The sequence below is a fragment of the Gopherus flavomarginatus genome, chromosome 22 (assembly GCF_025201925.1).
Source record: "Gopherus flavomarginatus isolate rGopFla2 chromosome 22, rGopFla2.mat.asm, whole genome shotgun sequence".
Classification (NCBI taxonomy): Eukaryota; Metazoa; Chordata; order Testudines; family Testudinidae; genus Gopherus; species Gopherus flavomarginatus.
In genome coordinates this window covers 7,043,543-7,056,281 of record NC_066638.1, presented here as the reverse complement: position 1 = coordinate 7,056,281, position 12,739 = coordinate 7,043,543, and the positions used below count along the sequence as shown (strand labels likewise).

At 53.7% G+C, this 12,739-nt stretch overlaps 1 protein-coding gene across 3 annotated transcripts; it reads left to right on the top strand.

The window, feature by feature from the left end:
* The first annotated feature begins 697 nt into the window (after positions 1 to 697).
* On the top strand, positions 698 to 12,231 carry BSDC1 (BSD domain containing 1). Of its 3 annotated transcripts, none has more exons than XM_050932677.1 (11): positions 698 to 723; positions 1,760 to 1,820; positions 3,367 to 3,483; positions 4,498 to 4,665; positions 5,188 to 5,242; positions 6,019 to 6,134; positions 7,191 to 7,259; positions 7,547 to 7,628; positions 8,410 to 8,964; positions 11,053 to 11,156; positions 12,123 to 12,231. In XM_050932677.1, exons 1-11 carry the CDS (start codon positions 713 to 715, stop codon positions 12,153 to 12,155), a joined length of 1,371 nt encoding a protein of 456 aa, XP_050788634.1. In that variant the 5' UTR covers positions 698 to 712; the 3' UTR covers positions 12,156 to 12,231. The 3 variants fall into 3 exon arrangements, with proteins under 3 accessions (XP_050788634.1, XP_050788633.1, XP_050788635.1); XM_050932676.1 differs by having other exon boundaries at positions 1,736 to 1,820; XM_050932678.1 differs by lacking the exon at positions 698 to 723 and adding an exon at positions 1,112 to 1,671.
* Positions 12,232 to 12,739: the final 508 nt, after the last annotated feature.

Below are 12,739 nucleotides of genomic sequence, written 5' to 3'. Positions count from 1 at the left end.
GGTGGGACAGTTAAGAGGCAAACGCACGGACCTTGCGTTAGAAGAAGAGGAGTCAGCCCCGAGAGGGGGAGACACGGACCGGGGCTGTTTTCCCAAGAGCCGGGATTACCCAAGCGAACGGCTTGAGAAAGCACAGCCCGGCCAGGGCAGAGCCTTGCCCCACCTCTGCGGGGACCCGCGGGGGGGCCTGTGAGGGGAACAAACCAGGCAACACCCCAAAGCGGATCCGCGCGAGGTCCCGCAGCAGGGGGCTGCGCCAGGGGCTCCCCGCCAGGGCTCGGCGCAGCGCTGTCCGGGGGCCCGGGCCGGGCACCCCAGCGGCGGGGGGAGGAGGACCCCGGGGCAGCGCCCGGAGTGGGGCTGGGTGCTCAGGGCCGGCGGGGGGGGAGAGAGACGCCCCCTGCCCCCCGCTGCAGCACCGGGCGGCGCTGGGGACCGGAGGCCCCACCTCCCTGGGGCGGCCGGGTGGGGGTCGCAGGCTCTAGCTCCCGGGGTGGGACGGGCTAATCTTGAGCGCTCGAGCACTCTCGACCCTCCGCAGCCACCGTCCCCGTTCTGGGCGGAGCCCCGCGTGAAAAAGGAAGTGACGTCATGTCTGCGTTACGACGCCCATCGCCCGCCCCCACTGGGCGGTGGCTTAAAAGAGCCCGCCCAGAAGGCGGGGCTTCTGGCGTCAAAGGTCAGTAAATATTGGTGACGTCAGGCGTCCAAAATGGCGGAAGGGTGAGAGTAACGCAGAGCGGGGGCGGTGCCTTGGCGGGGGGGAAGGGATGTGAGGGGGGCGCCCTAGTGCGGGGGGGCGGAGGGGTTGGGGTGGGACGGGATTGGTCTGTACGGGGAAGGGAGCAGAGGGGGGTGGGAAGGGAGCTGGCTGGGCGGGGTTGGGGGGCAGAGGGGGTGGGAAGGGAGCTGGCTGGGTGGGGGGGCAGAACGTAGTGTGGGAAGGTGGCTGGGTGGGGGGGACACAGGAGATGGGAAGGGGGCTGGCGGGGTGGGGTTGGGCAGGGGATGGGTGGGGCTAGGGGCTAGAGGGAATGGTGATGGGAATGGGTCTGGGTCGGGAGGGCACAGAAGGTGGGAATGGGGCTGGGTGCGGGGGTTGGGGGCAGAGGGTAGGAAGGAGGCTGTATGGAGGATAGTGGGGGTGGGAAGGGAACTGGCTGGGTGGGGTTGGAGGGGTGGGTTAAAAGTGGCAGGGAATTTGGCTGTATAGGGGAAAGAGTGTTATGGTGTAGCAGAAACCATGGGGAAAATGGAGAGTGTGTCTTGTGATTGGGGTTGTTTCTCTGGGTTGGGAACAGGAGAAGCTTAGAAACATGGTCTGGTTAAAATCCCATAGTTTAAAAACCAACCAAGTCTCACTGTTCTGGATCTCCCTGCGATGATTAAACTAAGGGGGACTGACCCCCTAATTTCCCTGCTTCCTTTTGGGGTTGGGTTTACTCTGCAAGTCAATGGAGATGGCTTGTTTCATACTGTGGGTCTCGTGCCACAGCCCAGGGGTGCAATGTGTAGGCTGGAAATGCTGCAGGATGGTTTGCATTTAATTGCAACCCCTTTGGAGCTTAAACCTTTGAAAGAAGAGTTGCTGGGTGGGAGAGAGAGGTTCTCTGAGGGCCCAAAGGGTTTGAATTCAGAGAAGCGGTGGCTGTAGCTCGTTCACGTGGTGGAGTATGTATGTATGTTTTAATTGACTCCTTGGTGTGAGTTTATAATGGGAAATTCACAATTTCAGCTTCATATGTTTATCCTGTAACAGGGAAGATGGAGGCTGGTGGAGAAGCTGGTTGCAGCAAAGCTACCAGACTGTCAAAGAGAAGGTAGGAGGTTGCTTGTATGGAACAGGACAAGCTATTGCTTAAGGAAATCTTGCATCTTCCCATAGAAAAAACACAATCATTTACTTGGATTTCTCACTCTTCTTGTGGGCTGTTCTGTAACCTGAGCAGACCAGACCCAGTAAGGAGCCTCTCTTAGGGTGTTTTCTGTTTTGCTGTGTAATCCTCTTCCCTTTGGAAATTCTTCCTGATTTCTACATTGTTTTTTAAAGTAATCTATGGGGCTGAGTCATTCTGTGAATGCCCTTTTCTCCCAGTGGATTGTAGCCTGGTGTTTAACATAAACTGGGCATTAGCCATGATGTGGGTGTTGTCTTCAATCTGCCTACATGCTCTCTGTTGTGTTCTAAAAATGCACTTTTTAAGCAACTGTGCAGCTCTGGGGTAAGGTAGCAGTGTTGCAGTGCAGAACTTTATTCCATCACTTATGATTAGTTTAAAATAAGCTGTGAAATGTTGGTTGAGCCCCTGCTAGCAGAGAGCGTGGCTGCTCTGCAAAGATATGAATTATCTAGTGGCACTTAACCTAAAAGGAGCTGTTGGACAGAGGCCTTAGCCAAAATTTCCCTTCATAACAATGTTGTGTGAGATGCCCTGTACTAGTCAGTTGCTGCAGTTCCCCCCAGAGCTTTGTTATGAGAGGCTTTGGGATCCTTTGGCATGAAGAGTCCTGTGTAAATGTAAAGTGTTATTGCTCTAATAATGGTTCAGTTCATTACTTCTATGTTACCATCTACTCTTGGGGAAATCTGTTTACTGGAAAGTCTTAACTCTGTCTTATTCAGACAGAAACCATGTCCTCAGATGTGAGCTGTGAAAAGCCACGCTGCACTTTGGAAAGGCCTCTTGTACTGCAGGCAGTAGAAAGAAGAATGCCCAGAGCATACTGCCCCCCCCCCCCAATTGCAATTCACAGAGGCATGAGACTGAGAAGTTCAGCTACACTAAGATTGAAACTAGGCAATGTGACTCATCCAGATATTTGCAGCTTTCATTCAAAGGCTATTGGAACAATAATGAAGGAGCCAAGAAAGTGTGGATAAAAAATAATCTGATTGCTTTGCTACGTCTAAAGTTATCCCTGTAGATCTGTGCACTAATGACAGCTTTTATTAAGGCCCTGTCGGCACTATGGCATCCATCACCTCTAAATAGTCTGGAAACATGATTACAGTATTGCTGTTAGAATGTGCGCTGGCGTGTCCATGACCAGTAAGGAGTCAGGTTTTAGCCTAATTGTCTTCCAGAGTTAAAACGTCATTTTTCTATCCGCACTGGCAAGGAGAGAACATATTGTAACGTGGTTTGGGCATAGTTGTGTTTCCTGGCTATGTTGTAAACATGACTATTTCTATGGTGTTGGTAGAGCCTCACCTGCGAGAGCACTGTCATCTCCATATACAGAATAGTCCCTCAGGTTAGAGGCTTCTGTTGCTCCAGGGTTTGTGATACCTCAGATATTCCTAGGTGAAGATGGACTTGTGTGAGAATCCGAGGTTGATATACTTTATGTCCCTCTGTCTTGTAGTCCACGGAAGCATTGGAGTTCATGAAGCGGGACCTGACTGAGTTCACCCAGGTGGTGCAGCATGATACAGCATGCACTATTGCTGCCACCGCCAGCGTGGTCAAGGAGAAACTGGTTGTAAGTAATAGCAGGCAAGCCAGGATTCTGTCTCCTGCTCTCATTGGAGAGAGTGGAACTAGCTGTCAAACGGGATTCTGGCAGCACACAGACGAATCCTTTCAGGAAATGTCTTTATAGCATGACCTGAATTCACATCGCTCTTGGACTTTAAATTTGAACTCTCTTCCCCAGTGCAAAGTGTCTGTGATGACCCTAAGTGATTCGCTTGTTATGGCTGCCAGGAATGTTTGATGTCAGTGCCCCATTCACAGTTGTCAAGATGGGACGGGACAAGGGCCTGCTGTGGCTCCCAGAAGGGCCAGTTTCTTGCTTTCCATTTGTGACTCTGAGGGCGGGGATCCTTTTGGAGCCACAGGCCAGGTTTCTGCACAGCAGTGGCAGATGCTGCAAGGGGAATCCTGCAGCTCATTTCCATTTGCTTGGGGCTGGGGAAGCTCTTAGCTGAGAGCAGGACTGTGTGATTTTGGGGTGGGAGGAAGGTGGGATATCTAGTTGAATCTGAATTCCCTGCTTGGAAACTGGATGAAACTAATTTATCCCCTGCCCTCTTTGGTTCCCTAATCACTTTGCTGTTGTGAGGCTTGGAATCAGCTTCCTCCTCTGCCCCCCTGTGCCACCAGGTAAGGCACAGAATGTTCTGCCTAGGTGTTGGGATAAGCCTGGAGATGGGTTCCCCTTTCCTACACCTAAAGGAGACTTTTGCCCTGTACAGCTGTTACTATGGCAGCACAGCTCCCTATCCTCTCCCCAACCCAGCCACTCCTACCTGCCCCCCACCCCACAGCCAAGAATTGTTCCCTGCCTATCTGCTGCCATCACCCCGCCTGACCACCCACCACCACCTCTTCATCTCAGGCCAGCCTGGACTGCACAATCCCTCACTACCACCCTTTAAGGAAAGGAGAATTGTCTCTCTTTAAAGGGACACTGACACTGGAAAACGCCACATGGGACTGTCTCTGGTTCAGGCACCACTGTTTAGATCATTCCCTTGTCTTTCTCTTTGCAAAGACGGAAGGCTCCACGGGCACGACTGAAAAGGTGAAGAAAGGACTCGCAGACTTCCTGGGTGTCATCTCAGACACATTCGCTCCTTCCCCAGATAAGACCATTGACTGCGATGTCATAACGCTGATGGCAACACCCTCTGGTACTACAGAACCGTACGACAGCACCAAGGTATGTGCCGAGCAGTGTTCCCTCTTAATTTTTCCCATGCATGAGCGGAATGAATTTTGTTATGTGCACCAGTATGGAGATGATGTGTGACACATTGGTGCATATAACAAAATTCATGTGGCGGGGGTGAGGTCGAGGGGTTCGGAGTACAGGAGGGTGGCTCCGGGCTGGGGCAGAGGACAGGGCTGGGACTGGGTTGGGGCCAGGGAGGGACACTTCTCCCCTGTCCGCGGCAGGTCTGGGCTGGAGCTGGGTTGGGGCCATGGGAGAGGCGCATCTCCCCGGGCTGTGGCAGGTCCGGGGCTGCGTGAGAGGTGCCTCTCCCTGCCGCACCCCTGAGCGCCTGTGTGGCCGTGCAGTTTAGAGGGAACTTAGGTGCCGAATGCCCCTCACTGCCCGCTGGGTGGGAAACGCCTCAGCTCCCACCAGAGATGTGTGTGACAGACTCCACTTAGTCACTGAGCTCAGCCGCTGCCCCTCATGCTAATGGCCGTCCCTTCCTGTATGTGTGCTCTCTTGCAGGCTCGTCTCTACACCCTGCAGTCGGACCCAGCAACCTACTGCAACGAACCGGATGGTAGGACAAGGGCTAGGCTGGAGGGGGAGACACTGAGGTGTTACTGTGTGTGGTGTTTGGCTGGTCTCAGGGTTGGAGTCCCCGTAGACAAGTGCCCCCGTGACCGCCACCAGAGCTGGCTTCATGGGCTGCCTACTGGCAAAGAGGCCACGGCAACTGAGTTAAGTGTGCAGCCTTTGAGCTGACCCTGCCCAGGTGTGGCGGAGGCTCTGTGCCTGGTGCAGTGTGGGAACCTGCAGAGCTGCTGCCTGATTAACCTGTTCTGGGATTTTGGTGCTGGGAATCCAGCAATTTGCCTTGGCAGTTTGCCAAAGAGTGAATGCTGAGCCTCGGTTCCAGTAGAGGGACACATGGGAAGGGCAAGGCAGAGCAAGTGGTGTGTCTGAGATGGGGTGGGGTGTGGGTGGGCATGGATGCAACCCACCCCCCACCTACCTGATGTGCAGTTTTAAAGGGATATTGTCAAGGGCACTTCTAGCTCTTATTCACCTGCTTCCTCACTGTGACCTGCCTCTTGTGGGCAGGGGCTGGCTGTGGATCCCATCAGTGTTTCTGCAGGAGTAAGCACCTTGGGCTCCTTAGCCAGTGAGGTGTGCTTCCTGCTCCCTTCCTTGGGACTCAGGTTGTTGCTTCTATGATACCCCGTGCTGTCTTAGCCTGGCTCCTTCACTCCAATGGCATCTGATTGCACCAGACGCCATGCTTCCCCTTAACTCCCTGTTTTTCTATCCCTGTCACATTTGTTTCAAGGACCTCTCTCTGCTTCCCCCGTGCAGGCCCCACTGAGCTCTTTGAGTCCTGGCTCTCACAGTTTCACCTAGAGGAGAAGAAAGGGGAGATCTCGGAGCTGCTGGTGACCAGCCCCTCCATCCGGGCTCTCTACACCAAGATGGTGAGGCGCTGCCTGGCTCCTGCACTCTCTCATGGTTGGGCAAGCTCAGACCTTCCTGAAGTCTCCAGCATTTGGGAGGCAGGGGAGATATGAGTAGGAAACTGAACTTCTTGGGCTCTAGGGCCTGGGATGGAGGGGGATGGCAATGTGCTTTAACCAAGCAGGGCAGCCTGTGCATTTTTGCTGCCAAGTAACTCATTGGGCTCTTCTCTGCCTGTGAACCGCAGCATCACAGGTCCAGAGCCAGTTGTCATGTGCTGCTCTGGAGCTGTCTGGCCTCTGTCTGTCTAAGCATCTTGGTGAATTTTGGGTAATGAGTCTCCAGCAGATGTTTGACAACAAGTCATCTGCATTCTGAAAACGCAGGTTGCTTATGTAGGGCACAGTCTCACCCAGGAGTGGTTGAACCTGGGGGAGTATGGGCACAGTGGCAAAGTCATAGGGCAGTTGAATGAGCAGAGGGAAATCAGTGTTGTTGAGTGGTTAGAGCAGGCAATTGTGAGTCTGGATCCCTGGGTTCTATTCCCTGTACAACTGGTTAAGCCGCCCCACCTCTGAACGGAGTGATGGTCAGCCCAGAGAGAGCGAGCAGTTGCTGATGTTGGTGGATTGGCAGCCCTTGCCCGAAGAGACTCAGAGTGGTGCCTGGTGATCTAAGAAGAGATTTTGAGTATTGTCTTATTCAGGGAGATGGGATTGGGTTATGCCAATCAAGGACCTGTGGGTGGGAGAAGTGGCCTAGTGTGGGAGATCTGGGTTTCCCTGCTGTTCTCTCCCCAGGTCAGCAGGGCTGGGAGTGTTGAGGCGGTGCAGGTGTCCTGTCATAGGTGGAAGGGCTGCTCACTAGCGACCGTTTTACAGTGGCTGCTTCATCAGTCAGTGGGTTCCAGTGGGAGCCCCTGGAGTTGTTCTCTGCCAGAAGGATAAAGGGTTTGCAGTGTCAGGCCTTGCCAAGAAGGCATAGAAACCCCAAGGAGAGTGAGATCAGAGATTGCAGCATCCCCAGGCCCTCCTCACTGAATCCTTCCCTCTCTTCTTTCCTTCCAATGGTCCCAGGTCCCAGTGGCTGTTTCTCATTCCGAATTCTGGCAGCGCTACTTCTATAAGGTCCATCACCTGGAGCAGGTGGGTTCAGGGCGAGAAATGTCTCCCCTGCAAGGAAGCTGAAGTGGAGGGTGAAGTGTGGTGAGGAGCTGTGCGAAGAGACTGTTACTCAACGTGCATCTCTGGTCAGAGGGAGAGTTGCTATCCCCTGAACAGCAGCAGAGAACTGGGCTCCCTTCCCCAAGTCCCTGCCATTAGTGACAATGGTGTAGGGAACGTGCAGGGGTTGGAGCTCTGCACGCCAGGGCTGGGATCTGGGGGGAGATGGTGTGGCGCTGCTCCTGACTGCAGCTGTGAATTCCCTGCAGGAGGAGGTTCGGAGGGAAGCTCTGAAGCAGAGGGCGGAGCAGAGCGTGCATCGCGAGGAGCCAGGTTGGGAAGAGGAAGAGGGTAAGTCAGATGTCCGGGAAGCTGAGAGACCCCCATGGTGGGTTTGGGAAGGAGAAAGGGTGCTGTAGAATGGTTCCTGCTAATTGTCATGAAACCAGCTTCCCAGTCCAGCTGAAACACGCCCCCATGGACTGTGTCTGTATTCGGCTTTGTGGCCCAGAATAACCCACTGCCACTATCAGCTGCACCATGCTAATGCCAGTGGGAGCCCTGGCACGGGCGAGGTGAATGCTCCTGGCACCACTGTGCTGTCTGGACCTGCTCTGAAGAGTTGGAGGGAAGGCTGGTTAAAACGCTGGGGCTGCCTACTTTATAGGTGTGGCTCCTGTCGCAGTAGTTTCAGAATGGTTCCCAAACCTGAACGGTTTGATCCTCTCAGCTCCCCTGTGGGATCATTCCCACATTACAGCTAGGGAAGCACAGAGAGGCGAAGTGACATGCCCAGGGTCACAGCGAAAGTTTTGGGATGGAGCTGGGCATTGAGGACTATCTCCTGTGTGCTTTAGCTCCAAGCTGGGCCTGCTGCTCTGGAGTTTTGCCTACCAGAGCGCACGCTGGCAGGAAATATCTGGCAGAGAGGCTTAGCGGGGCCTATCCCCAGAGTTGGCGGGGGGGGGAACAAGCCGACTTGCTAGGCTGTGGTGCTGGTGCTGCTCCCAGCAGTGGCTGGAGGCTCTGATGCCCGTGGTTGGGGAGGGAGGTGCTCCTTTCAGCAGCAGTTCTCTGCCTGTTTGTGCTTCATACAGAGGTGCTGAAATCCTTTTCCACTCTCCCCCCACAGAGGAATTTTTGGGGATGTCTCCCCTACCTTGTGTGAATTTGAAATCTCCAGAAGTGGGAAAGCAAACAACATCTGTCCCAGCAGCAGCTGCTCCCCCAACCCTGGAGGAAAGTCCCATCCCCAGCATAAAGGAGCCAGCAGAGGAAAGCTGGTCTGGTCTTGCTGCAGTCCCAGCCCAGGTGACCCCGTCTGAGAGCAGCGAGAGTGTCTCCCTTGTGACTCAGATTGCAAACCCTGCCTCTGTGCCTGATGCACAGTTACAGACTGGAGCACAGCTGTCTGGGGCCAGGGACCTCTCCCAAAGGTTACTGGAAGCCACTTCTGAAGAGCAGGGCTCCCAGCCAAAACCAGCAGAATCTGCACATCGTCCTACAGCCACTCGAGAGCTGGCAGTGTCTTCAGAGCAACTGGGCTCTGCGGGGCTCAAGGAGCAGACAGAGAGCAAGCCAACGGGCCAGATAAAGACTCTGAAAGAGGATGGGCTGACAGATTTACGAGTCTTTGAGCTGAACTCCGACAGTGGAAAATCCACTCCCTCCAACAATGGGAAGAAAGGTGGGTAACTGCTATCAGCACTGAGGCATCACCGGGGACCGTCCCCTAGGGAACGAAGCTCTCGGGGGTATGGGGCCTGATTGATAATGGACACGCTTTATTCCTCTGTCCTGGGTTCAGCCTACGTGGGCCTTGAGCTGTGACTCGTGGGTGAAAGGCCTGTGAGCTGGAGAGCACGCTGAACTGGTGAGCGGTGTCTGATGATCCCACGTTGGGAGCCTTTGATTATTCATGTTCCGTGTGTTGCTAACATATCCAACCCCCAAGCTAAACCCATCTAGGGATGCCCCCACAGGCAGATCCTGTAGTGGAGCAAGTTCTAGACCAGCCAAGTACATGATTTCTGCGTCGGTCCTGAACAAACCTTTCCCAGTTCACTGTCCAAAGCATACCGAGGGGCGGCTGTGGATTCTCTGGCTTTGTAGTGTCTGTAGGGAGCTCTGGGAGGGAGAAGGGTTTGCTGGATCTGACCCTTCAGCGTGATGAATGGTGACGGGCTGGATTGCCTCACTTCTTATTTAGAATCAGTAATACACAATTTTGCCACTTGGGGGCGGCAGACTTTGCAACTCAGGTTACTGACAATCTGTGGTCAGGGTGTCCTGGGATCCTGGTGTAGCTGTGGTTTGTTCGTCTCATTCTGAAAGCCTTAACTCTGCTTATCTCTTTGAGGCTTCTAAAAAGCCAGAGCACAGGGTCTGGGGTGTCAACAGTTAGTGATGGTAAGAGTCTCAGCAGTAAGCCAGACACAGGCATGGGGGTACACACACCACCCTCAAGTGAGCTGCATGTCCCCTAACTGTGTTTGCCTGGCCCTAAAGGTACTGGTGCTGCTGGAAATGCCTCTGAGCTCCAGGCAGCAGGACTGGGGAAGGAGGCTTAGTACGTTAGATGTGGGTTTATATTGGGAAAGGGAGTCAAATTAGAAGAAGAAATCAGAGTTTCCCAACAGGACACAGTGGGGTACCCTCTTCCCCTCCTGGTTACCCCTGGGGCTACAGAGTGCCAGGATGGTGGCAAGTACTTAGTGATGGTGTGAAATTCTTCCTTCCTGAGAATCCTCATTAGTAACCTGGCCTCTGGTCAGCTGGGAGCAGCCCTCTCAGCCCAGAGCACACGGGGGAGAGGAGGTGTTAGCTGGGTCATGGTAACATCGAATGCCTATGTAGCTCTTGTCCCCTTTTACCTGCTGCATTTGCTCTGTGACTAAAGCTTGGCTCTTGTTTGGGAGTGGGGCTGGGCAGAGGTCCGCTTTGCTCTCACCCCCCAGCAAACAGAAGTGACTCTGAACACAGGGGAAATCTGAGTCTGGTTCGGTCCAGACCTACTCTCTACCCTCCTCCTCCTGCCAGTAGTGAGCTCAGGAGGGCATGGCAGACTTCCCCCTCCCGCTCATCTGGCTGCTTGTCTGCCTTGTAACCTCCTTGTTGGCATCTCACTGATGGGTCAGAAATCCACGTACGCAAATGCTGAAGAAGCTCATCCTCAGCATGCATGTGCTTTGAAGAGGCTTCACCTGGAGACCCTGGGCATTGTCGGTATCATCTGGGAGTTTGCAAAGACTTGGTCATGTTCTTTTACCTCAGGTACCTGCTAGTTAGCAGTTAGTCAAGCCTGGAGGTAGATGGCCTTAGCATTCCTCAATCTTGCTGATATCTTGTGGCTAGGTTGAGTTGGATTCTGTGTTACTTTGGGCCTGCGGATGCCCTTTGCCATGAGCCAAGTCTTCAGCTCTCAGAACACTTGAGCCAGGAGACCATGTCTGTTTAGTGGTGTCTGGGGTCAGCTGTTTCAGGGACCCTGCTTTGCCCTTATTAACATCTCACTGAGGAATGGTGGGGCCAGAGGAGGGGAGGGGTCTTTTTGCTAACCCCAAATCTTGGGCCCCCAAAGCTGGGGCAGTGAGCTGGCAGGAGCCAAGTAGGATGATCTTGGGCTGGTGAAATCTGCTTCACTCTAAAGGGCCAGGGACCCTGATGTAAAATATTTGAGAAACACAATGCATCATCAGGTCCCACCAAAGCCTTTAGAGTTCCCGTTTTCCCTTTGCCTTCTAGAGGGCTTAACCTCAGTGTCATGTGATTTCAGGCTCCAGCACCGACATCAGTGAGGACTGGGAGAAAGACTTTGATTTGGACATGACAGAAGAAGAAGTGCAGCTGGCGCTCTCGAAGGTGGAGGTGTCTGGAGAGGTAAGCAGCACAGTGCGCTGGGTGTGGCGGTGCTGACTTGGTAGAAGGGCCCTCCCAGAACAGAATCCACCCTGCACTGTTGTTTTCAGAGGCTTCTCATTGCCCCTGTGCATGAGCACTACCGCCTGGAGTCAGCTACCAACTTCCTGTGTCACAAGAGCTGAGAGGAGAGTAATCCCAGCATGTAGGAACTAAGGGGAAATTCCTAGGCTTCAGAACAACACCCATCCTCTCTGCAGACAGCAAGGCAGTGCAGCACAATGTGCTTTAGAGAGCCACGGGGTTTCTTGCCTCTCCTCCCAAAGAGAAGCTGGGCTTGGTGGCCAGTAGCAGCTGAATAACCAGAACTCTTCGTGCTCCAACAGTGAGGACCCTGAGCACAATAGAACAGCCTTGTGGGAGCCAGATGTGGATCTGGGCTCTTTCCCACAAAAGTCATGCAGGGACTAGCTAGAGAGAGGGAGGGGATTAACCCTTAAACCCTACTAGGACAGTTACTGAGAAAAGAACACTTGTTTCCCAGAACAGTGAAACTGGAGCAGTCAAAGTATGTTCTGTGTCTGCCAGGCTTTGCACGGACGTGGTTGCCTTGTCTGGCCACCAAGGTCTAGTCAACGTTACTGTGCTACATCGGTGCAGCTCCAGTGTGTCTGGTGAAGACGTCCTGTGCCGACAGGAGAGCGCTCTCCCATCAGCGTAATTACTCCACCTCTTGCTGAGCTGGAAGCTATATCAGCAGGAGAGCATCTCCCACTGACTTAGCGCCGGTGTAGACAGCGCTTAGTTGGCTGTAACTTGTGTCGCTCCAGGGGGTGACTTTTTCACACCCATGGGCAACATAAATTACATTGACTTAAGTGGTAGTGTAGACAAGCCCTAAGTGTCCAGTGCTACCAAAAGCGCCTGGAGGCGGATGGCTGGTGTGTTGTCTAAACCGACTAATAGATGTCTCTCTCCTGTTTACAGCTGGAAGACGAAGAATGGGAGGACTGGGAATAAGGCGATTGCTTCCTCTGTGTGTGTCACAGGCTCATTCCCACCATCCAATGTGAATTAAATCACAGATCGACTATTCCTTTCATGTGTAACTGTGCTGGGGTTTTCGGTTCCAGGCTGGAAGAGTTCCATCCCTGCTAAATCCTAGGGGTAGCTCAAACTCATGACCCATTCAGATGCTGGAAGAGGTAGTAGCGGGTGTTACACTCATATGCATAGGGGTGCTAGGGAGGGGGTCCATCTTCTCATAGGTCCTAGAGACCAACAGAGTTGAAACTGGCTGCCAGATTGAGGCCTGGGGTGGTGGCAGGTCAGGTGGGGCCAGCGGGGCCCTGGGATCGAACCGGACACTAAAACACCTGGCGGGATTGGTCTGCATTGGCAGGATGTCAGTTGGCTGACTGTCTACGTGTGTGTGAATATAACCTACAGTACAGCCGTTTAGAAGGCTCCTCAGTGTGAATTGTTCCTGTTGCTCATTACTCCAGGCCAGACTAACTCTGAGAGAGACCCCCAAAGTGGGACTGACCAGAGGTTGGAGATGCAGCACTGGAAGCCCCTTTGTATTGCTACACTTGCCACTGTGA